Source organism: Lactuca sativa, chromosome 7 (genome assembly GCF_002870075.4).
Source record: "Lactuca sativa cultivar Salinas chromosome 7, Lsat_Salinas_v11, whole genome shotgun sequence".
NCBI classification, from domain to species: Eukaryota; Viridiplantae; Streptophyta; class Magnoliopsida; order Asterales; family Asteraceae; genus Lactuca; species Lactuca sativa.
The window spans coordinates 3796801-3818827 of record NC_056629.2 but is presented as its reverse complement, the minus strand read 5'-3'; the positions used below and the strand labels follow the sequence as shown (position 1 = coordinate 3818827).

At 34.7% G+C, this 22027-nt stretch overlaps 3 protein-coding genes across 4 annotated transcripts; 2 read left to right on the top strand and 1 right to left on the bottom strand.

The window, feature by feature from the left end:
* The first annotated feature begins 1740 nt into the window (after window positions 1-1740).
* Window positions 1741-3197, top strand: LOC111894599 (F-box/kelch-repeat protein At3g06240). Its single transcript, XM_023890676.3, has one exon. The coding sequence runs from the start codon at window positions 1831-1833 to the stop codon at window positions 2938-2940; it is 1110 nt and encodes a 369-aa protein (XP_023746444.1). The 5' UTR covers window positions 1741-1830; the 3' UTR covers window positions 2941-3197.
* A 446-nt stretch (window positions 3198-3643) lies between these two features.
* LOC111894600 (bifunctional dihydroflavonol 4-reductase/flavanone 4-reductase) lies at window positions 3644-5518 on the top strand. 2 transcript variants are annotated; one of them, XM_023890677.3, is made up of 5 exons: window positions 3644-3801; window positions 3995-4161; window positions 4271-4480; window positions 4574-4953; window positions 5166-5518. In XM_023890677.3, the coding sequence occupies exons 1-5, from the start codon at window positions 3675-3677 to the stop codon at window positions 5314-5316; spliced, it is 1035 nt and encodes a 344-aa protein (XP_023746445.1). In that variant the 5' UTR covers window positions 3644-3674; the 3' UTR covers window positions 5317-5518. The 2 variants fall into 2 exon arrangements, with proteins under 2 accessions (XP_023746445.1, XP_042752136.1); XM_042896202.2 differs by lacking the exon at window positions 4271-4480.
* A 13385-nt stretch (window positions 5519-18903) lies between these two features.
* On the bottom strand, window positions 18904-20531 carry LOC111894557 (hydroquinone glucosyltransferase). Its single transcript, XM_023890627.3, has one exon. It carries the CDS (start codon window positions 20417-20419, stop codon window positions 19016-19018), a length of 1404 nt encoding a protein of 467 aa, XP_023746395.1. The 5' UTR covers window positions 20420-20531; the 3' UTR covers window positions 18904-19015.
* Window positions 20532-22027: the final 1496 nt, after the last annotated feature.

The window sequence follows — 22027 nt, the reverse complement described above, 5'->3', positions numbered from 1 at the left end:
AACAGAGCCCATGTTCAATCCCTGCACTATCTCAACATCAAGCCACAACGACGCATACCTCGACCAACTAGGGATCCAGTTCTTACGGATCTGGTGTTCAGTTCTCAATAGCACCTGAATTCAATCCCTTCGCAACAACCACACAACCATTCAATTCGTACACGCAACAATACCCATGGGCTAATCCATACATGGCTCCCTGGCGGGGCAATACGGAATCCAACACTTTACCATAGTGAAAAAAACACAATAACTAAAACAAACCAAATGATAATAGTAGAATTTACCATAGTGAAAAAAAACAATTTTAAAATTTTATGTAAATTATCAAACAATACATCATCTAGGGGGTTTTGTATACATCGCTTCCATCATTTCCATCTTTATGTCGGTTAGTTTTTTCTTCTTCATTTTTTTATTTTTATCCGTCTTATTTCTAAACACATGAAAAAAGAATATGATAGTTAGGGTTTTACTTCCCAAAAATGCCTCAAAACTTAGACACCAGAATGATCTTCTCGATATTACAACACTTCGTGACCATTTTTCCTAATGTATCCCAGTTGATATCGTCAATTTTGATTGAGTTACAGTCATGTAAAACTTTTTTAATTGATAGATTATTAGAACTTTATGAGATTTTGAAAACTTTTAATTTTTTAGCTTTTAATAAAAATTATGAATTATTATATTTTATTTAAAAATATGAATTTAAAACTTTTCCTAATAAAAACTTATAAATGAGATTATTTATTTTACTCATATAAACTTATAAAGTATGCCAATCTTCTTTCTGAAAGAATTTTGTCACGATTTTAAAATACATACTTCATAATAGATTCACTAGGTGTGAGACCCATGTATTACATGAGTTTATTTAAAAAAAAATTAAATATAAAATTTTAACAATTTGAAAATTTTGAATTTATAAAAAAAATGAGAAATCTTTTGAATTATTAAAATTAATAAAACTTTAATGTATTGGATACATTACATATATAAATCCTTTTTAATAAATACCTTACATATATATTACCTTACATATTAAATGTGGAATTTTAATTTAATAAAATGAAAAATACAATAAAATGACAAGTGGAAAATAGAAAATTTTAAAATGTTAGAAAATGTCATGTGTCCAAATGAAGGAGAAGAAGACATGTGACAAAAAAAACCTTCATTTATTATAGTAGATTATATAGTAGACTAGTTTATAACCCGTGATAACCACGGTTATAAAATTAATTAAACTTTCGTATTAAAAAATCAAAATTATTAATGAATTATTTTAAATAAATTATTACTTAAGAGATATTTTTTTTAGTTATATAAAATTATAATCGTTGATTTAAATAAATACGTGGAGTTATATCATTTTATAATTATATTAATTTTATTTTACTTTTTAATCTAATGTTATTAATTTAATATAATTAAAGGGAGAAATTTTAAATTTTGAAATTTAAAATGAAGAATCAATTATCAATTATTAATTTAATAAAATTAGAGTGGAAAATTTAAAATTTGAAATTTGAAATGAATAATTAATAGGTTGACAAGTGACATGATAAATGATATATAACATTAATGAGGGTTTCTAATTACATGACACTTGTCAATATGAGATTAAACATATTATTTTATAAAAGAATATGGATTATTATTCATACTTGATACTTGATAAACTAATAAACTAAAAAAATAGTCGGATAGCACAAATGAAGCCAGTATCCCATTACCTTTACCCTGTTCGTATTTAATTTTGAAATATAAATTATTTTACTGAAATTCAAAGTACTACATTTTTCCCCTCTCTCTACAGTCTTCATCATGTCAAGATCTCCCCACTCCATCTTCAACCTCCCGCAAGATGTCATCTTTGACATCCTCTCTCGTCTTCCCACCAAATCCCTAATTCAGTTCACTTCTGTATGTACTTCATCCCCACCGTTAATCTCCCACCCTTCTTTCACCAAACTCCACCTCTCTTCTTCCGCCGCCGCAGCCGACGACCAACACCTACTCGTCTACTATGAATCCACCGATTACATCAACCAATTCTACTCCTTCAGATCCCCAATCACCTTCCAAGAATCGCTTAAACTTCAGATCCCCTACAAAAACCTTCATGGGTACCTCCGAATTGTGGGATCAAACAAGGGTGTAATCTGTTTCTTCGATACAAATTATTACTCGAACGTCGGTATGGTAATTCTCTGGAACCCTAGTATTAAAAAGCTGAAGAAAATCGACGACCCTAGTTATATTCTCGATAGAGTTTCTCATTTTGTTGTTGGGTTTGGTTTTGTTTCAAGGACCTGTGAGTTTAAGATCGTTGTGATTGTTTATTATCTGGACAATTCCAACACCAACAGTGTATCAGTTTATTCTCTTGGTACCGATTCATGGAAGAAAAAGGAAGACAATATCGCTCCATGTTATTTGATGAGGGGTTGGTCTAATAATGTGTTTGTCAACGGTTTTGTAAATTGGTTAGCTTGTAAGCAAGAAATTAGGGGTGTATCGCATGAAATAATGGCGTTTGATTTAGAGGATGAGATTTTTCATGTTCTTGAATTACCAAAGAACATTAGGCCTTCTTATAATCAAGTTCACCTAGCTTCATATGGCGAGTCTTCTTCTTTAACCTTTTGTGCTCATTATCTTGAGCTCAATGGAGAAAAATGGGATATGTGGGTGATGAGTGATTATGGAGTGGTGGATTCTTGGAGGAAAGTTTGTGTGATTTCACAGCCTATGTTATCAATTCCACCATTGTTGATGAAGAATGATAATGAGGTTTTGATTGTGACAAATGATGGGAGGCTTATGTTGTTTGATGTGAACAAGAATGAGATGTTTGATCTCAAGACATGTGGTTTGCCTCGTATGTATCGTGCTATCAATTATACTGCTAGCTTAGCTCTTCTTCATGGTTGAGGGAAAGAATCAATCAACTTTTTGTTTAACGGTTTCAATGTTGTGTTCTTGATATATTGGTAATTGTAGATGTTTGATATGTTACATAGTAATGAAGGATCTTGTCATATGGGTTATGGTGTAGATGTTTATAAAGAATTATGTATATCATTGTTAGGTACTAGGTCAAAAAGGGTAAATCTATAGTCTGGGTCGAAACATTTTGTTTGTATTTAATTTAGTTTATATATAATAAATAACAATGTACTTTCATTTCATACCATTTGAAATAATTGTGTAATCTTTCAAACTGTTAGAAGATGAACCAAAGTTGGAGTTTGATATTCCTGCCATTAGGAAATAATAGATATGAAGAAATAATATCAAGAGTATGAAATTAGTGTGAAAACTAAACTTGAATGGGTTATATTTATAATAGGTAAATGTAAAAATGTAGCCGGTAAATATTGTTAGAAATGGATTGTTTGAAATCAAATCGATTGTCTAATATAGTATATATATTAAAGGCTGCAATTTATCCTATCTTTTAAGGATATTTCTGTCTTTAACATCAATACACGTCCATGTTGCACGTCAGCAAATGCACATGCAATTAGGCTTTTGTAGTCTCTAAGCTGTACCACAAGTTGTTTTATTTCATTATCAGTTTTTGAAGTGAATTTGAAACCACAGAATAAAAAGAGATAAAATGAAAAAGAGAAGAATAAAAGCTGAGGGGTTTTGTATTCTTGAATATGCAAATGGAGAGTAAGAACAGGAGCAGGGTTTGTGTCACCGGAGGTGGTGGTTATATTGGGTCAGCCTTGGTTCACTCACTTCTACAAAGTGGCTACACTGTCCATGCTACTCTTAGAAACCTTGGTACTTACATACCCTTTCTTTTCTCCCAAACACTCTGCTCATTCCTCTACATCACAATATAATATGCATCATTTTAATTATATATATATATATATATATATATATATATATATATATATATATATATATATATATATATATATATATATATATATATATATACATACACACATACATGCACATTGTATTGCAGGTGATGAATCCAAGGTGGGGCTTTTGAGAGGTTTCCCATACGCTGAAGACGAGCTTCATTTGTTTGAAGCTGATATGTACAAACCAGAAGAGTTTGAAGAAGCAATACAAGGTTGTGTCTTTGTTTTCCATGTTGCAACCCCCTTGTTACACACTACTGGCTACAAGGTATATATACATATATCACATTCTTGAGATCATGCATGACCAATAATAATAATCAAGATTCTTAAAACTATTGATGACGATATTACATATGCTGCTTAATTATCTACAGTACAATGATACGGTTGAAGCAACAATTAGTGCAGTGAAGATCGCAGATATTTGCATACGATCAAGGACAGTGAAGCGTCTCATCTACACTGCCTCAGTTGTCGCAGCTTCACCTTTGAAAGATGATGGGAGTGGTTATAAGATCACCATAGATGAAAGTTGTTGGACACCCCTTCATCTCAATATCCCTTACAGCAATCATTTATTAAAAGTCGTTTTTAGGAATTTCTTTACATTTTTTTGATTGATTAGGGTTATATTATATGTTACAAAGTTTCCAATTTGTTTGTGGGATTCTCTTTAGGAGTACACAGAAGCGAAAACAAAAGCCGAGCAAGAGATGTTGAAAATTGGGGAAGAGAAAGCAAGTGAACTAGAGGTGGTGACATTAAGCTGTGGATTGGTGGGAGGGAGAGGTCATCTACCATATGCTCCAGACAGTTTGTTGGTGTTGATATCACAAATTATCAATCCTTCGACTCATTACCAGTCACTAAAGTACTTGGAAGAATTGTTAGGAAAAATCCCGATTTTGCATATTGAGGACACTTGTCGAGCACATATCTTTTGTGCTGAGACTCCATTGGTTAATGGAAGATTCTTATGCTCTAGCTCTTACATATCAACTGCAGAAATCGCCAAGTATTTTCAGGAAAACTACCCACAGCTTCATTTGAAACACGAGTAAGTTGATCTTCATAATTGGAATTGTATTGTAGTTTGGTTGAAATTGTTAGATTGGTACTATAGGATATATATAGAGCTCCCGATATCCGCCCTCCAAAAGAGCCTTGAGAGAGAGACTAACATATATATAACAAATAATACTGTAACTAGCTGATGTGGGACACTAACATGCATTAACTTCAAAATTTGTAACGAGGTTCTTGTTTCAGGTACTTTGAAGAACATAAGACAGAAACCAAATGGGGCTCCAAGAAGCTTGAAGATTATGGTTTTGGTTACAAGCACAATATGAAGACGATCTTGGATGATAGTCTCAAATGTGCAAGTGTCTTGAACACACTCAAGTCAATGTCAAATTGATATCCAGAAACACAAGTAGTATTTGAGGACCTATCAAAATGCATATACAAGACTAGGTTTTGTTACTTTTGATTAAGTTAAGCCCACAAATCATTTTAGGACATTCGGGGGCGGTTTTAGGGTGGGTCCATGGTAGCGCCAGCAACCCCTGACTTTTTCGGACGCAGTGAAAAATTTTTCAAAATTTTTATTTTTTCTACTATCACGTAACCCATGACTTTCCCGTGACACCCCTATTGTGAAATCTTGCTTCCATCTCTGACGACATTCGAGTCCATTTCATTGCATTGGTCGAAATGGGTTAACATTTGGAAATATCCAAAAGAATCTCATATATATATATATATATATATATATATATATATATATATATATATATATATATATATATATATATATATATATATATATATATATATTAATAAAAAAACGTTTTTATAATATCATCCGTCTAAAAAAAAACATGTTTACAAATAAGTTAATAACATTTCCCTTTGACGACAAATTCCACTTGGATTAAATCTTCACTAAGTTCCAAACCATTGTTCGTTATATAGCAAATCCATCCAGGTCAGGTGGCGACACAAATCCTAATGTGGTGTCCGAACTCGTATCTTAAATATTTGATTTGTTGTAACATCATTTTATAGAGAATATACTAGAAAACAAAAATTATACTTTTTTTTTAATAACAAATAACTTTATGTTTATCAATAACCACAACAAAACGGACATGCAATATGGTTAAAGATCATTTATGCCACTTGCATCAACAAAATACAATAAATAAATTAGATAGCAAAACAAAACAATTTTATGTTTTCCATGATCCAAGTGAAATTTGCAAATGCTACCAATACTTGTACAAACAAACTTATATATAAAAACAATGGTTAATGCCATTTTTGGTCAATTAATTATTAAATTTGTGCCCATTAGATCACTTAAATTGATAGTTTTGTCCGATATGATAATTACTGTAACACCTTATTTTCACTTTTCCGTAGAATTCAATATAAACCATTGTTAATAAAATTCGAAGTAGATATATTACTTTTTAGCCAAAGTAATCATCATAAAAATGTAGAAAACATCAATACGATTTTCGTAGATATATAGAATGTCTTAGTCCGACTTCGTTTGAAGAACTTAGGCTTCTCCGAAGTTTCGTGATTAAACTGACACGACTATGCGCAGAGTAAAATACGAATCAGAGATAGATTACTTATTAGTCTAAGTAATCTAAACAAGAGTCGTAGTAATTGTCAAACCGAGAGCGTACATGTAGAGAACGTCTAAATCTAACATCATATGACGAAGTTATGATTTTTAGAAGTTTCAAGGCAGCAGTGTGAGCATAAAATCGAAATCCAAATCGATTGATTGTTAGCCGAAACAATCTAAATGAGCGTTGAAGATCTCGTGAATATGAACCCGTTTATATAAAGACAGTCGAGAACGAAGTTCATATGAAGAAGTTATGAAATTTATAGACTTTAACAGTCTAAACCGATCAAAATATGAATTTTAGTTAGAGAGGGAATTAGTTGTTGAGACCTTAAGGAAAGTTGTAGAGCTCGTCGAGAGGATTCCGGGGATATAAAAAATGTCGAAAACGGAGTTTGTATGCGAAAGATATGGTCGTCCGAAGATTTCAAGAAAATACCTGATGTGATAATATGGCGGCACCGGAGTGCGACACATGGCAGAAGAAGTGCCAGACTCTTTACCCGACATGGTGGCGTGGCACCACACGGTTACGACATGTGGCGCCACAAAAAACATGACATGTGGCATGTTCTAGAAGAAGGTGACATGGCTCCATCTGGCATCGACACATGGCAACGTACGAGAGGCTCCAGCCAACACGGCCGACCAAGGGCACGACGCGCCCAGACAACTTGTGCGGCATGTGGCCCCTACAAAGTCTATAATTTGCTGTTTTGGCTCCTTTCTTCACACACCAAAACCCTTCCCTCTCATCTCTCTCTCTCTCTCTATGATTCTTTGGGTCCAATTTTTTTGGGTTCTGAGGAATCTCATTCTAGCAAGGCTTTGAGGCAGATGGCCAGACATAAAGAAATGCTCGATATCGAGGTCCTGCCCACGACTTTTCCAAATTTTCACTAGAAAATATCTATAAGTTCGGCTAAACTTACCACGCTTTAAGTGTAACTTTTAATTATATTCATAGTTGTTGTTATGAATATATAAATAAGATTTATCAGTAATTCCAGTTACTATACTGATTGATCTACTTACGGAAGATGTGTCTAGAATGGTCACATTGGTTTGGTTGTTGGGTTTTAGAAAAGGCTAAATGTCGAAATGGTCCTGCCTCCCAATTGTTCGGCCTGGCTGATCCTTATTTGATAGAACTCTCAGTATTCATTGAGATTAGTGAAATATCTAGATTTTATTACCAGATTTTCATAAAAAAAATAGTAATTTATAGTATTATAAGTTAATACTTGTTAGGCATGTTACCTGCCAGTTGGATCGCCAGTAGGATCACCCAGATAACTGTCAATCGTCTGAGTAATTGTCCATGTGAGTTTTCTCACTATATTATGCGTTCTAGTATATATCCTCTATATGTTAGGATATAGTTTTCCTATAGTATGCCATTAGGCTAGTTTTGTTAGTTGCATGTAGTATTGGATTATTGCCTATTGTACTGTTTATATGTGTTGTTATATTATATGGGGGGTTGAGGGCGGCTTAACCCTGGGTTGAAGGCCAATAGACTCAGGCGGAACAAATTTATGCTGAAGGCCAAGGTGCAGACTAGCTTTATGCTGAAGGCAAAAAGGGCGGACCAGCTTTGTGTTGAAGGCCAAGGGAGGATCAACTTTATGCTGAAGGCCATTATGTGTATGCATCATATATGTATTGTGATATATGGTATTTTGGGGAACTCAGTAATATACATGCTTACCTAGTTTAATATAAATGTTTTTCAGGTACTCATGTGAAGAGCAAGGTTATACTGTAGACAAGCGCATTCACACCATATTTCCATATAATGTAATCCTACTCTGATATATTTGAATAAATAAAATGAAAAGTTTGGTTTGAAAGTTGGGATCTTACAAGTTGGAATCAGAGTCGTGGTGTGTGTGAACTGGATGAACACTTGTGTGATTCCAGACTCAAAATAAAGATCTGAGTAATTAATAAATCTTCTCATAAAAAGAATAATACAAAATGAAAGAACGCGAAAAGTGCAGTCAGCCAAAGCTCAAAAAGGAAAGTTATTTCCAAAATATCCATATTCGTTATGATTGCTGATATGTGAAATGTTAGAAATGCATACTGGTATGTAGGGTAGGGATCTTTCAAAAATTGTCAGTTAGAATCACCTGATACTTAAGATGCCTTATAGCCTAGGAGTTTTCTTTTTATTTGCTGCTTAGAACTTATATTAATATAAATTAGTTATTCGACAAATATTTCAGGTTGCATGATCCTAAAATTAAATAGTTCTGGATTGCCTGATTTGGTGCTATCACATATCTCGTATCTGAGTCCAACCATTGTAGTTTCAGATCTCTCAGTTGATAGATTGTTTGATTTTGCGGCATGCAATTGTATTCGTTCGATGATTAGTCAATGTTGGTAGAAATTCTTCCTCAACTAATAGTATGGTATGGTAGGGTGGAAAAGAATACTAGAACAAGAGTCTAGGAAGTTTAATACATGCTTGATAGGGCATATATTCGTAGATAGAGCATCGATAAAGATGCAAATCCCTAGTAGAGTTTAGGAAAACCTATTGTATGTGCTCATGGGACACATACATATATATATGTTTAGCGGTCATTGTGTGTATTATTGTAAGTGTCTTGGAAACTGCTAGACAATTCTTGGGACAAGTATGAGTAGATGTGAAAGGTAGTAGAGGTCTATACTTACCGAAGCATAGGACTGGCACTTGGATTAGGAAGAGTAAAGTCACACCCCGAAAACCGAAGGCGGAAACATTTCCGGGGCGGACTCCACATTGAGTTTCAAATCCAATGCACATAGTAAGCAAAGTAAACAACCATTACATTACATATATAAAAGTTTACATTTGTTTCAAGAGTAAAGTTATACATGTGATACATAGTATATATGAACAAAATGTGACGATTCTCTTCGTCTTCGCCAAAAGAGATCGTCGGGTACCTGTCTAATGCGAACCTGAGAATACAAGCGGTTTGAAAATCAACATAAAGCTGGTGAGTTCATAAGCGGTTTTGTTTTGTGAAAAATGTACGAGTTCCTTTGGTTTCCTGAAAAAGTGGTTATCCAAGAAAATCCCATATTTTCTTAAAAGTTGGTTACCAAAAATCCAAAATGTAATGGAAAAGATGTATACTGAAAACATGATTATTCTTATGAATTGTAAAGTTTAGTTATCTATCTTGTTACACTTTTCTGGTTACGTACTACTGTTACTCAGGAAAATCCTATATTTTCCTACATGTGTGTGTGTGTGAACTGTTACCGATTATGTGTGTGCGAACTGTTATTGGTTCCGATTATGTTCAATGTTATCCCCAGGAAAACCCCATATTTTCCTGAATGTGTGTGTGTGAACTGTTACCAATTCTGTGTGTGCGAATTATTACCGATTCCGAATATGTTCAATGTTATCCCCGAGAAAACCCCATGTTTTCCTGAATGTGTGTGTGTGTACTATTACCAATTCTGTGTGTGAAGTCTCCTGAAGGTCCGATTATCCTTAAATGTACATTAGTTTTATTACGTACATAAAACTAATAATTAAGTGTGAAGTGTTCATAATCTTGATTGCGAGTTCGATAACCATACTTCAGACCAGATATGACTCGGGTCGGGGCCAGTATCCTTTTTATGACTTTCGTCACCCTTGAACCTTTCGGTTCGGCTGTAGCTAGCAGCCAGGTGTGGGATTGTTAGTCCCGTATAGATCTATACACTCAAGTCACGCTCCCTATCTAAGAGATTCTGGTTACAGGTGCGGTTCTCCACTCACGTATCTCTGTGGAGTGTTCACCGAGGACGTGTCTCCAATCTTTAAGATTACTCTTTACTCTCGTGTCTAGGGAAGTAGTATCTACGACTAACTAAGTTCTAATGGTGCCTGTCCTTTACACTCGAGCCTAGGTGTTTTATTAAGGACATTACAAATGTTTCATGTTTTCTAATGGTGTCTATCCTTTACACTCGAGCCTAGGGTGTTTTATTACAGACATTACAAAGGTTTTATGATCTCTATCAATATAAGTGTGAACAATCAATTGTGAAACATAACAGTATATAATAAGAATTGAAATCGTTTAAACAACAACTCTGCAAGTTAAAAAGTTTGTTAGTAGGTTTTCAATTCTTAAAAGTGTGCGAATTATGAAACCATTTAAGTAAAATAATGAATTTAAATACAAGATATTCTTGTACTTTTGCTTGTATTCCCCTCTGAAAACATTTAAAAACCATTGAAAAAGGGTAGGGGTATGAACTCACCGGACGCGGAATGTGAGGACTAGGATGCTAAACGTCGAATCGAGGCTTGAATACGAGCGAGGTTCCTATGTAATATGAAATGGTATACAAATATATCTAATTAGATTTATAAACTCTAATTAGATATGATACTACACTCCAATGAGCGAAAACACTTCAAAACAAGTGTTTGGAGTGACCCGGGTGACATCTACGGACGTGTATTGATGCGTGGGACTTGGGATTTGAGTTTACTCTTCAAGAGTAAAATCCCTAATGAGTTTTCGGCCTCTTAAACCATACCCACATGAGTTCACGGCCGTGAACTCATGTTTGGGTGCTTTATGGTGCTAAAATGGTCAATATCACTTGGGAAGAGTTGGAACAATTTTATCTAAGGCATGAGATGAAATTTAAATCACCAATAACACCATCTAAGGGAGTTTACAGCCCTAGCATGGAGCTTATGGCCGTAAACTCCTATGCTCTTTTTGAATGAATGATTTAATGGCCCTAAATTAATCACATATGATTCTAATAATTTTTTACAAGCCTTGGTATGAATTTAGGGTATCATTTGACATGTATAAAGGAGTTTACGGCCCATGAACATGTTCTTGGGGTGCCTTGGCCGTAAACACCTAATTGGAGGGTGTTTGACATGTTTAAGGTCCCCAAACTATTTTTAGATGATTCTAGGATTTATTCCAAGGCTTTTGGTGTAGTTGTATGGCTTTCTAACATGTTTAAATGAGTTTACTCCCCATGAATGAGGAGTTTATGGCCCAAGCATGCTCCTTGGACGTAAACTCTTATTTTTCCCTCAAAATCCATGTCTAGGGTGTTCTAAGTCCGGTTTTGCAAGCCTTAAGGTCATATCTAAGTCCCAATGATGGTTTGGAAGGGTTAAATTGCTCAAAAACCCATGTTTTTATGTGTTTACGGCCCAAGCATGCTCCTTGGCCGTAAACACATGTTCCAGGTCCAAAATGATAAATTAAACACGAATTTGAAGGCCTAAGAGGTTAAACAATAAGTTGGGGATGTTACCTCAAAGATTTGGAGCCTTAATTCAATGTTTTGGACCTTGAATCTTTGGTTGAGGAGAGAGGTTAGAGAGAGAGTAGTGAGATGAAGCAAAAGCTTCAAATGAAGGCTTAGAACACTTTAAATAGTGTTCGGGATTTGGACACGGTGAAATTCTACCCGATACCGGCTTTAGACGGGGCTTTTAGTCGCACCCGATCAAGTTGCCGTAACTCGATATGGTTGAATTCTAGAAATGTTCCGATCACTAATACGACGTGTTAGAAAGATTTCTAAAGGTATTAGGATACCCATTAAGTCATAATATAAATTACACATTAATGACTTAATTAATTGACGGAAATCGGAAACGAAATTGGAAACGGCGATTGGGTTATCGAAATGAGTTACGAAAAGGGTTACAAGCAATGATACGAATTTTCGGGTTGTTACAAGTAACAAAGCTACTAATATACTAGTAGTTAGGTAAATAGTGTGGCTATCCCTATAAATTCGTTTTGCGTTATTTCCGCCATTACTTGTGGTATGGTGTGACTCTAACTTCGGGCCCAAGTGGCCATAGAAGATCGAGTCCGAGTAAAGTAGAATTGTATAAGTGAGATGGTTTTGAGAAGCAGAATGTAGTACCGACTTTAGTCATGAGAATGAAGAAGGAAAATTGGAACACAACAAGGTGATCGTCCTAGAAAAGTGAGAAGAATGGAGTGAATTCAACAATCGTCGTTGTTGCTAGTAGTTCGACTATGTTAGCAATGCCCCTTATACGATTTATGTGTGTGTTAATGTGTTTCTAGACAACGTTGTTCTTGTTAGAACCTTATCCTATTTTGGTCATGTTATGTAAGAAGACACCTTACAGTAGGTACAATTAGTAGTACTACGATGGTAATGTTGAAGGTCATCAAATATGACAAACATGAGTTTCTTCAAAGTCAAAAGGAGCAAATCACGTAGGAAAGGCCAACTTAGACTTCAGCTGGTTACGAGCAGCAATAGATGATGGGTCGAAACCAAGTGGGGGAGAACCGACCCTTAAGGAGAAAATGCAAAAAGTAGTTCGACTTTCAATTTTGATGTTAAGGTCCAGGAGAGTAGCAACATGAGTAAGCAGATGTTGTTAGGTTCAATTTAGTCGTGTGAGTAACAGATGAAAGAAGTCTTCTATTAGAATAATCATAGGCTATGAGTTTCTTGGAATACTTCTTAAGGAAAGTTTGTTTTTTCCTCCCAAGCTACTGACAGGATTTAGGAAGTAGCCCAATTCCCAGGTACGACTCAGATAGTTAAGAGGACCATTTAAGTTCGCACCTTCACGGATAAAGGATATATCATCGCACCAAAGGATCAAGAATTTAATAGGTGGTGTAGTTTTCCATAGAGAGCATTGAGTACTTAAGAGATATATCAGAATTAGAAAAATTAGTTAAACTCGTAGTAAGAACTTAGTTGCCCTATGCTAAAAGATGACAACCGTAGGATCGATGTCAAAGGAGAAGGCATTTCTATAGTACGAACGTTTCAAGTCATCATCTAAATATGCGTATAGAGGCACCTAGAAGAGCATCGCTCGAGATGTGATTTCTAAGGGTTGCAGATGTATCTGCAGTATACATAATAGGAATGATAGATCAAGTTGTTGATCCAGGTTCAAACAAACGATCTTGATGTTGTCATTAGCAGTTAAGATTAACTAAGAGTCCCCATCATAAATTGGCAAGAGTTCAATTCTAGGAGTGACTTAGTGTTAAAACTGTGTAAGCAGTAGTAGTTTTTGGAGAATCAACTGTAAAGATGCCTCGTTAGATGTCAATGAAAGATAGACATGCAAGGAAAAGATCTAAGGATTTCCTCTGAGGTTAACTGCAACAAAACAATAGGATATTGTTGAGGAGCTGTTCAATTTTTTAGGATGCAAGGTTTCAGTTGGCAATAGGGAAAACAAAAGGATCGTAAGCGATTAGTATAAATTCCTAGACACGTTCATTCAATTAAGAGCCATGTTATATAGATCATCGAGTGCAACTGCATATGTGTCATTGGTCTTCATGGCGAGCTACATATTTGGTTTAGTTATTCCTTTAGACAATAAGCGTAAGAATTAATATAAAACTAGGATGAAGGTTCAACATTCGTAGGATACTTTAGGACGACAAATAGACTTTAGTGTTTCGACGACATATATTAAGGACCTCTAATCGGTTGTAGTCTCAAAAGTTTAAATAGAAAAGATCTTATGATAAGTAGATACCGAGGAAGAATGAAGATTGAGTTCCTTTAAGTACAGTCGGATAATGGTTGTGCGTCTTCAAGACCACCGAAGGGTCGATCGTGAGTCTTCAGGCCCGATGAGGATGATGACAAGAGCAATCTGACATCGAAATTCCAGTAGTTGGATAGTGTCACGACATATCGAGAACGGGATTAGTAAAAGATCTAGCTTTCATTACCAAATTGTCATAGAAATTAATAAATTATAGTATTATAGGTTAATACTTGTTAGGCGTGTTACCTGCCAGTTGGATCACCAAGATAGCTGTCAATTGTCCGAGTAATTTTCCATGTGAGTTTTTTTTCATTATACTATGTATTCTAGTATATATTTTTTGTATGTTAGGATATAGTCAAGGTTGTGAAAATCGTTCGGCGGTAGCTCGACGGTCGACTGACGTTAAGCAATTAATCGAACTCGACAGGGATTAATCGAGGACTCTAAATTATTAATAAAATTATTTTAAAAAATTAATATATCCTAAAAAAATAAGTATTTGAAAATTTAAAATTTGAAAAATTTTAGTATAATGTTTTAAAACATGGAAGCTTAAAAATATGAAAAATTAAAATTTTGGTGTAATATTTGAAAATTAAAAAATTTGAATTTTTTAAATATTTCCCGCCTATGACCGTCGAGGACCATCAAGCCTGAGTTTGACCGATTTTGTTCAATTTCCGTCAAGCACCCAAATCGCAATCGGTTCAAGGCCTCTAAACGATTAATCACCGATAAATTGGTCGTTAAGACCGATTTCTACAACACTGAATATAGTTGCCATGTAGTATGCCATTAGGCAGTTCTGTTAGTTGCCTGTAATCTTGAATTATTGCTTGTTGTATTGTTTATATGTGTTGACATAATATGTGGGGAGTTGAGGGCAGCCCAACCTCAGGCTGAAGGCGAATAGACTTGGGCGGACCAACTTTATGTTGAAGGCCAAGGTGCGGACCAACTTTATGCTAAAGGCAAAAAGGGCGGACCAGCTTCATGCTTACCCAGTTGAATATAAATGTTTTTCATGTACTCATGTGAAGGGCAAGGTTTGACTGTACACATGCGCATTCGTAACATGTTTCCACATAATGTAATTATACTCTGATATATTTGAATAAATAAAAACGAAAAATTTAAGTTAAAAACCGGGACATTACAACTACGATTGGTGATACCCCATCTCCGTAATTCCTCTACCAAGTGACTAAATGTGACTTTAACTCTAAAAAGAGTATTGATAATGGGAAATAAAAAGAGTATTGATAATTAAGCCCGACTCAAGTCTTATAGTTGGAAAACTGGCTTGATAGGTTCCACGTCGGGCAGTACTGTGGCCAAAGCCCGTGCTTTTTCGGGCATTTTTCCCATGTTTTTTAAGTGACAACATATTTTTATTGGTTTGTTCATTATAGCATTCTACTTTCATTTCTTCCAATTATAGCATGATACTTATAATTTTTTTTTTATTTCATTACACTTTCATTTCAAGTGGAAAAATTCCAGGTTTCGTGTTTTTTCAAGTAATAACAACATATGTATAATGCATCATATTTTTAAAGCATTCTACTTTGCTTCATGTCCAATCCTGTTATAGCATCCTATGTGCACCTATAGCCAGAAGTGAATCAGTGAACTTGATAGTAGGATGCTATAATAAGGATGTGGTTTCACATGAAAAAACCTAGAAAAACTTGATAGTAGGTTATCTTACGGTATAAACCAGGTGCATTCTAACTCTAATCGTTTGTGATTTTAGTGTCACCAGGTATTTTATGTAATTGGATCTAACATGTGAGCTAAAAAGCTTATTTTTGTACTATATATTATATGTTTGGTGAATGTGAAGTGCATACATTTATAAGATCGAATTATAAGTCAGTACGAGAGAATGACGGGGGTCAATGGGGTTGTGCTCCTTTTCAGCGGATAGGGTCGAAGGGCAGCGCCCCAAAAGGTCTTCAGAAAGTTGAATTAGTTTCATTATGGAAAAACTAAATCCTAGTGGGTAATTATGGTAAGATTGAAAAATCTTGTTAGTTTTGGAAACCTTTGATTATGCCATTAAATTCGAGATTCTCATATCTAATTTAAAAGATAAAACCCCTAATTTGTCATGTATATATACGACTTTTCTTTTGAGCCGCATAGAACCCTTCTTATTTCTTCTTCTTCTCAAACGAACTCAGAACTCTCTAACGATTTGGCTTATGTTTCAGTGCCTAGATACACAAATGTCTTTTTAGTTTATCTTAGACTGGATTTCATGCAACTAATACATAGGACGAAAACATCAGTTCGGAAAGTAAACTTACACAATCCACAAAGAATCCGGTTCTCTATCATTACCCTACATAGTTTATTACTCCCCAACAGTAACCACACGTGTTCATGTGAAACCAAGTGACAAAAGAAAATACAATGCTCTAATATGAAAATATAATAATCTAGAAATATAATTTTATAATAACGGAAAAAACTAGAACTATAGTGCACTAAGACTAAGCTGCAAATTTGGTCCCTGTGGTTATCAAAAAAATGTGGATAGAGTCCAAAATCTTTTCAACTTGCACCATTGGTCCAAAATTGAATTCTTTTTGTGGTTTTGGTCCCTAGAAAAGTTGAAATGACATTTTTGCCCTTTTACTTTTATTTTTGAATTTCTTTACTATTTTTTTAACATTAAAAAAATGAAAAAAAGAAATAGGCCCACCCACACCTGTAAATAATATTCTACCCACCCGTAACTCCCACCCCCTCTTTTTTACATTCTTCATCTATTTGATTCTCTCTCCCCTTCTCCTTCCCACCACCGCTATTGTTGTCTTCATCCCTTCGCTTTCTCTATGTTAAACACATTAACCTACAAAACTTACCTATGTTCATCATGTTCTTCACAACCACTGGTCAAATATTAAAACACAACAAAACACTTCACATGTAGATACACCTACCTGCAACTCAAAAAACATTTTCAACTCAAAAAAACCCACCCTCCCTGTATCTCTCTCTCTATCTCTCAGATTTGCAAAATCCCTTTTACAACACATTTAATTGATCGAGGACTACATAAAAATATCATGGAGTGGTGAGAGGTTAATCTAAACCATCTATGCTAGAAACCAACCTATAACATTTTTCAGAGTTAGCCATCATCTCCGGAAAATGGTAGAAATCGATCTCTGAGACATGAAGCATAAAAAAACTATAAGATGTATCAAAACAATAGGGAAGAGGTAAAAAACTGATTCCCATCCCCCAACTTGTTCATGTCTCTGCCTCCTCCATTCCCACCTTCACTCTCCCGCTGTTGGTTACCCAAACACCAACAACCAACTGAAGAGAATTGGTTCCTCAGGATCCCTAAATTGAAGATGTGACACCAAACCTAATCAGGTAAAAATGAGATTTATTCGACGAAGATTATAGTTGAAGCAAGCCCCACTTCTGATGAACATAATCAAGAAACCCAAAATAGCAAAATTAGGTTTTTTGTCAACAACTTCTCAACAATTGGAACTGATCAAGATGCAGTTCCTAAAGTACAAACAATCTTTGTTTTCGGCCTCTACATACCTACTAGTTGCGTGCTCTCGTCAGTCGTCATTTGATCCATATTCTTTTCGATTGATTGCCTCTGTTATATGCTCCTTGGAAACACCACCGACTCTTCCCTTATTTACAGCATGTACATCCCTTGGGGACAACGAAATAGGTCTGTGCTGGAATCTCGACTTTTCTTATTGGTTCTGATTTCAATGTGTTTTGGTTTGTGATTAGGTGAAGAAGTGGTGAAGTGAACGACGGGGTATCATGTTCCAAATTGGGGATTCAGGGCAGACAAAACGGGATAGATGGGGAAGATGGATGTATATATATATATATATATATATATATATATATATATATATATATATATATATATATATATATATATATATATAGAGAGAGAGAGAGAGAGAGAGAGAGAGAGATATATATATTCTCTCTCTCTCTCTCTCTCTCTCTCTCTATATATATATATATATATATATATATATATATATATATATATATAGAGAGAGAGAGAGAGAGAGAGAGAGGAGGGTACATATGGTGAGGGTGGACCATTTTCTTTTTTATTTTTCATTTTCTTAAATGTTAAAAAAGAATAAAGAAATTCAAAAATAAAATTAAAAGGGCAAAAAAGTTATTTCAACTTTTCTAGGGACCAAAACCACAAAAAGAATTCGATTTTGAACCAAAGGTGCGGGACCAATTTTGCAATTTAGTCGTGCATTAATAAAAATAACTTGATGCTAAATGCCTAACCATTTTCACGCTACCGGCTCCACCCCGCAAGCTTGGTCGGGATTAAGGCAAGCAAAAGCTCGTGCATGCCTTCGGATTATTTGCTTGCACAGACCCGAAAGCCTTTCTTGACTTGCCTGTTTGTTTACTGTACAAATCTCGTGAAGCTTGATCCATGGGATGGGTCGGGTCCGAAAGCCCGGGCCCAGTGCTCAACTCTAGTTTCTAATCATTTATTTAGACTTTTGTCTTGAGTTTAGTGTAATAGTTGTTTTATTTTATTTCTCACTTTTTAATGTAAAATAAAAAGGAAATAAAACAAAGTTGACAGTGGAAAAAAGTTGTTTTGACTATTTTGGTATTTCCAATCTTGTTTGCATAATTACATTATTGCTATTTTATCTATAATATCTTATATTTTTAGCAAAATTATACATTTTATTTGATAACCAATAAAGATGATCTAATACTAATCAAAGTCGACTCGTTTAGCGTATGCTTGTCATGAACACATGATATAATATGGACTTGAATTATTATCATACATCAAATAAAATTCACAAAACAGATTATTACACAAAAGGAAATAAAAAATAGAAATAGTGTTTACATACTTGACAATCTAAAGACTTAACTTTTGTTTTTCAATTTGGAAGCCAACTGAGCTAAGGTTTTTGTAGAACACCCATCCTTACTAAGAACATTAGTAGCTGCATCTTTAAGATCCCGAATACGGCTCCTAATCCCTTTCCCTTCCTCTCCCTCCAACAAACCCTTTACAACCCTCGCGATCTCAACACGTCCCACAATGCCATTTTCTCCAACTTTGGGCCTTAATGCCACTTTCATATCCTCGTTTAAAGATACCGCATTCATCTTTTGTTCTGCATAAAGCGGCCAAGCAATTACCGGCACACCATGGACCACAGTCTCAAGAATCGAGTTCCAGCCACAGTGGGTTAAAAACCCACCTGTGGAACTGTGGCTTAGGATTTGGGCCTGTGGGGCCCAGGAAGGGACCACAAACCCAATATTCTTGGTTCTTTCCAAGAACCCTTGAGGTAAGAAGCCTAAAGGGTCGTTATGGCCGTAAGAATTAAAGTATGTGGCGTTGGGTTGGTCGTTTGGACTTCTAACCACCCATAGGAACCTTTGTTCACTTAGCTCCAAACCCATGGCTAACTCATTGAGTTGACTAGATGAGAGGGTTCCACCGCTACCAAAAGATATATACAAAACTGAACCACATGGCTGACCATCTAACCACCTCAAACACTCTGAACCATCCAGATCACTACTTGAACCGGTCTGTTGTATTAATGGCCCAACCGGATAAACCTTTGGCTTACCTGGCTCCTCCTGTAGCAAGACTTTGAGGGCTCCACCCTCCAACTCCTTGAAGCTATTTACCGCTATACCCTCAGCCATCATATACCTCTTTGCGTTATGAAGCACCCATTTGTATGCATCATTCTTTCTGTCCTGAACCGGATCAAGGAGGTCCTGTCCACGAACCGGTATGCACCCAGGGATCTGAACCGGTTCAGGCAAGTCCCTGTACTCACATGAAACCTCTTGATCAAGCTTCGGCAAATGAAGAAACAAAGACAAAGCCATAGCAGTTGAAGGGAAGAACACATAAGGAGAAACTCCAAATTCAATAGCAACATCAAAAGCATCTGTACCAAAAAGATCAATAAACAGAGCCACCATGTGTTTTTCTGCAACTAACGACTTGAAGACTTGGCGAAGGGAAGGTAGAGACCGTGTAACCATAAGACTGATTCGGGTTTCCATTTGGGTATCTTGGGGTAAGTCATCGAAATTGACAGGAGGAAGAAGAAGGTAGTTTAATCCATTTGGGAGTGAATCAAGAAAAGCGGTTTGTGATTTGGATAAAGGTCCATCGTTTGGGATGATGAAAGTTGCAGAGATGTTATGGTTATTCATCAGTCTCTTTGCAAACTCAACCAAAGGGATCAAATGACCCATGCCTGGACTTGGTACAATGGCTATATGAGGCGTTCTTTCCATTGCAGACAGATTAGGGGGTGCAGATAGAGAAGTGAGTGATAAAAGTTGGAAGATGAATGAAGTTAGATGGTGATATATATAGCAAATATGGGTAGAGGGTGTTTTAATTTGTGTTCTCTTTGTAAGAGAAAGAAAGTGGTGCATATGAGACCAAAATAAACACAATAAATAATAATATTTGTCAATTTATTCATTATATTGTTATTTTATTTCTTTATGATAATTTAATCGGTTATTCATTGTTATAACTTTATAGTGTATTTAAATATGAAATTGAGAACGAATCAAAGTAATATTTTATAATAAATAGATAAGTTAAAGTATATTGTTGTCATTTGTTATGGATAAAAACAGGTTCTGAATATCCTAAATCATAAAATATATTTAATTAATTAGTCGTTTTATATTTTATTTCTATTATTTTAGTCCATTAATTTTATTTCATACAAAAAATTGATGATTTCTAAACAACAAATACCAACATATTGTCGGTTTCAATAAAACCATAAGAACAAAATACTTTCGATAAGAGACCTCATGCATAAATGGAAATTCTACATATGAAACAAATTGGTGATGAAAAGTATAACGCGTGTTGTTATTCAAAGGATTCTACATAATTAAATAATACGTGGTAACACGTAGGGCCCATGAAATATGCACAAGTAATATTTTATTATTTTATAAGAAATATGAAAAACTATGCACACCATATTGAATAGACAAACATATAGAGACAGCGAAAGCTATAAAGATGCAAATTGGGCATTTGATTTTCCAATGTGAAATTTTGGCCAATGTGTTGGTGATGTCAATTCAAATGTAAGGCTTATGTCATGTGCTTAATAATTCGCCATGTGAACAGTAGTTGGCAACCTTTTAGAAGCAGGTGTACTCTATGCACAAAGATTTGTACATGATAATTTATAACTCATTTAATAGAAAGGGGTTCACAAGTTTGACTATTGGAACCAATATAAAAAAACACAAATCATTATATTTAAAGCTACAGAAGGCTTATAACTATTATATGATATTGAATTGATATAGTGCTTTTTAAATTTAAGTTTTTGATAGTTTTAAGTTTTTCTTGTTTGCGGTGATATTTTTGTTAATGGTAAAATGATGTTATATATATATATATATATATATATATATATATATATATATATATATATATATATATATATATATATATATATATATATATATATATATATATATATATATATATATATATATATGTCACATAAGTTTTTACAGTTTTTGTCACACTTTACAATAGGGTGTGATGGTTTTTTATACCAATGATATATGTAGTGATATTTATGTTAAAAAGAAAAACAAAAAATGAAAAGAAAACGACAATGACCTTTAATATTGTAAAAGTCGTTAGGCGGTGGTCGAACGATCGACTGAGGTTAAGTGACTAATCAGTCTAGGTGCGGATTGATCGGCACCTAGGCGGAGACCCTTAATTGTAAAAAAAAATCTATCTTTTAAAAATTAAATATTTATCTATATCCTAATAAAATAAATAAATAACCATAAAACTTTGGGATATTTAATTGTCTAAATATTTAAATCACCGTATATAATATTTTTTAG

Excerpts from the sequence above, each read along its gene's own strand:
- LOC111894600 (XM_023890677.3), top strand. The coding sequence starts at position 3,675 with ATGCAAATGGAGAGTAAGAACAGGAGCAGGGTTTGTGTCACCGGAGGT. Across the intron at positions 4,162-4,270 it reads TACACACTACTGGCTACAAG|TACAATGATACGGTTGAAGC; the intron begins GTATATATACAT and ends AATTATCTACAG. Across the intron at positions 4,481-4,573 it reads ACAGCAATCATTTATTAAAA|GAGTACACAGAAGCGAAAAC; the intron begins GTCGTTTTTAGG and ends GATTCTCTTTAG.
- LOC111894557 (XM_023890627.3), bottom strand. The coding sequence starts at position 20,419 with ATGGAAAGAACGCCTCATATAGCCATTGTACCAAGTCCAGGCATGGGT.
- LOC111894599 (XM_023890676.3), top strand. The coding sequence starts at position 1,831 with ATGTCAAGATCTCCCCACTCCATCTTCAACCTCCCGCAAGATGTCATC.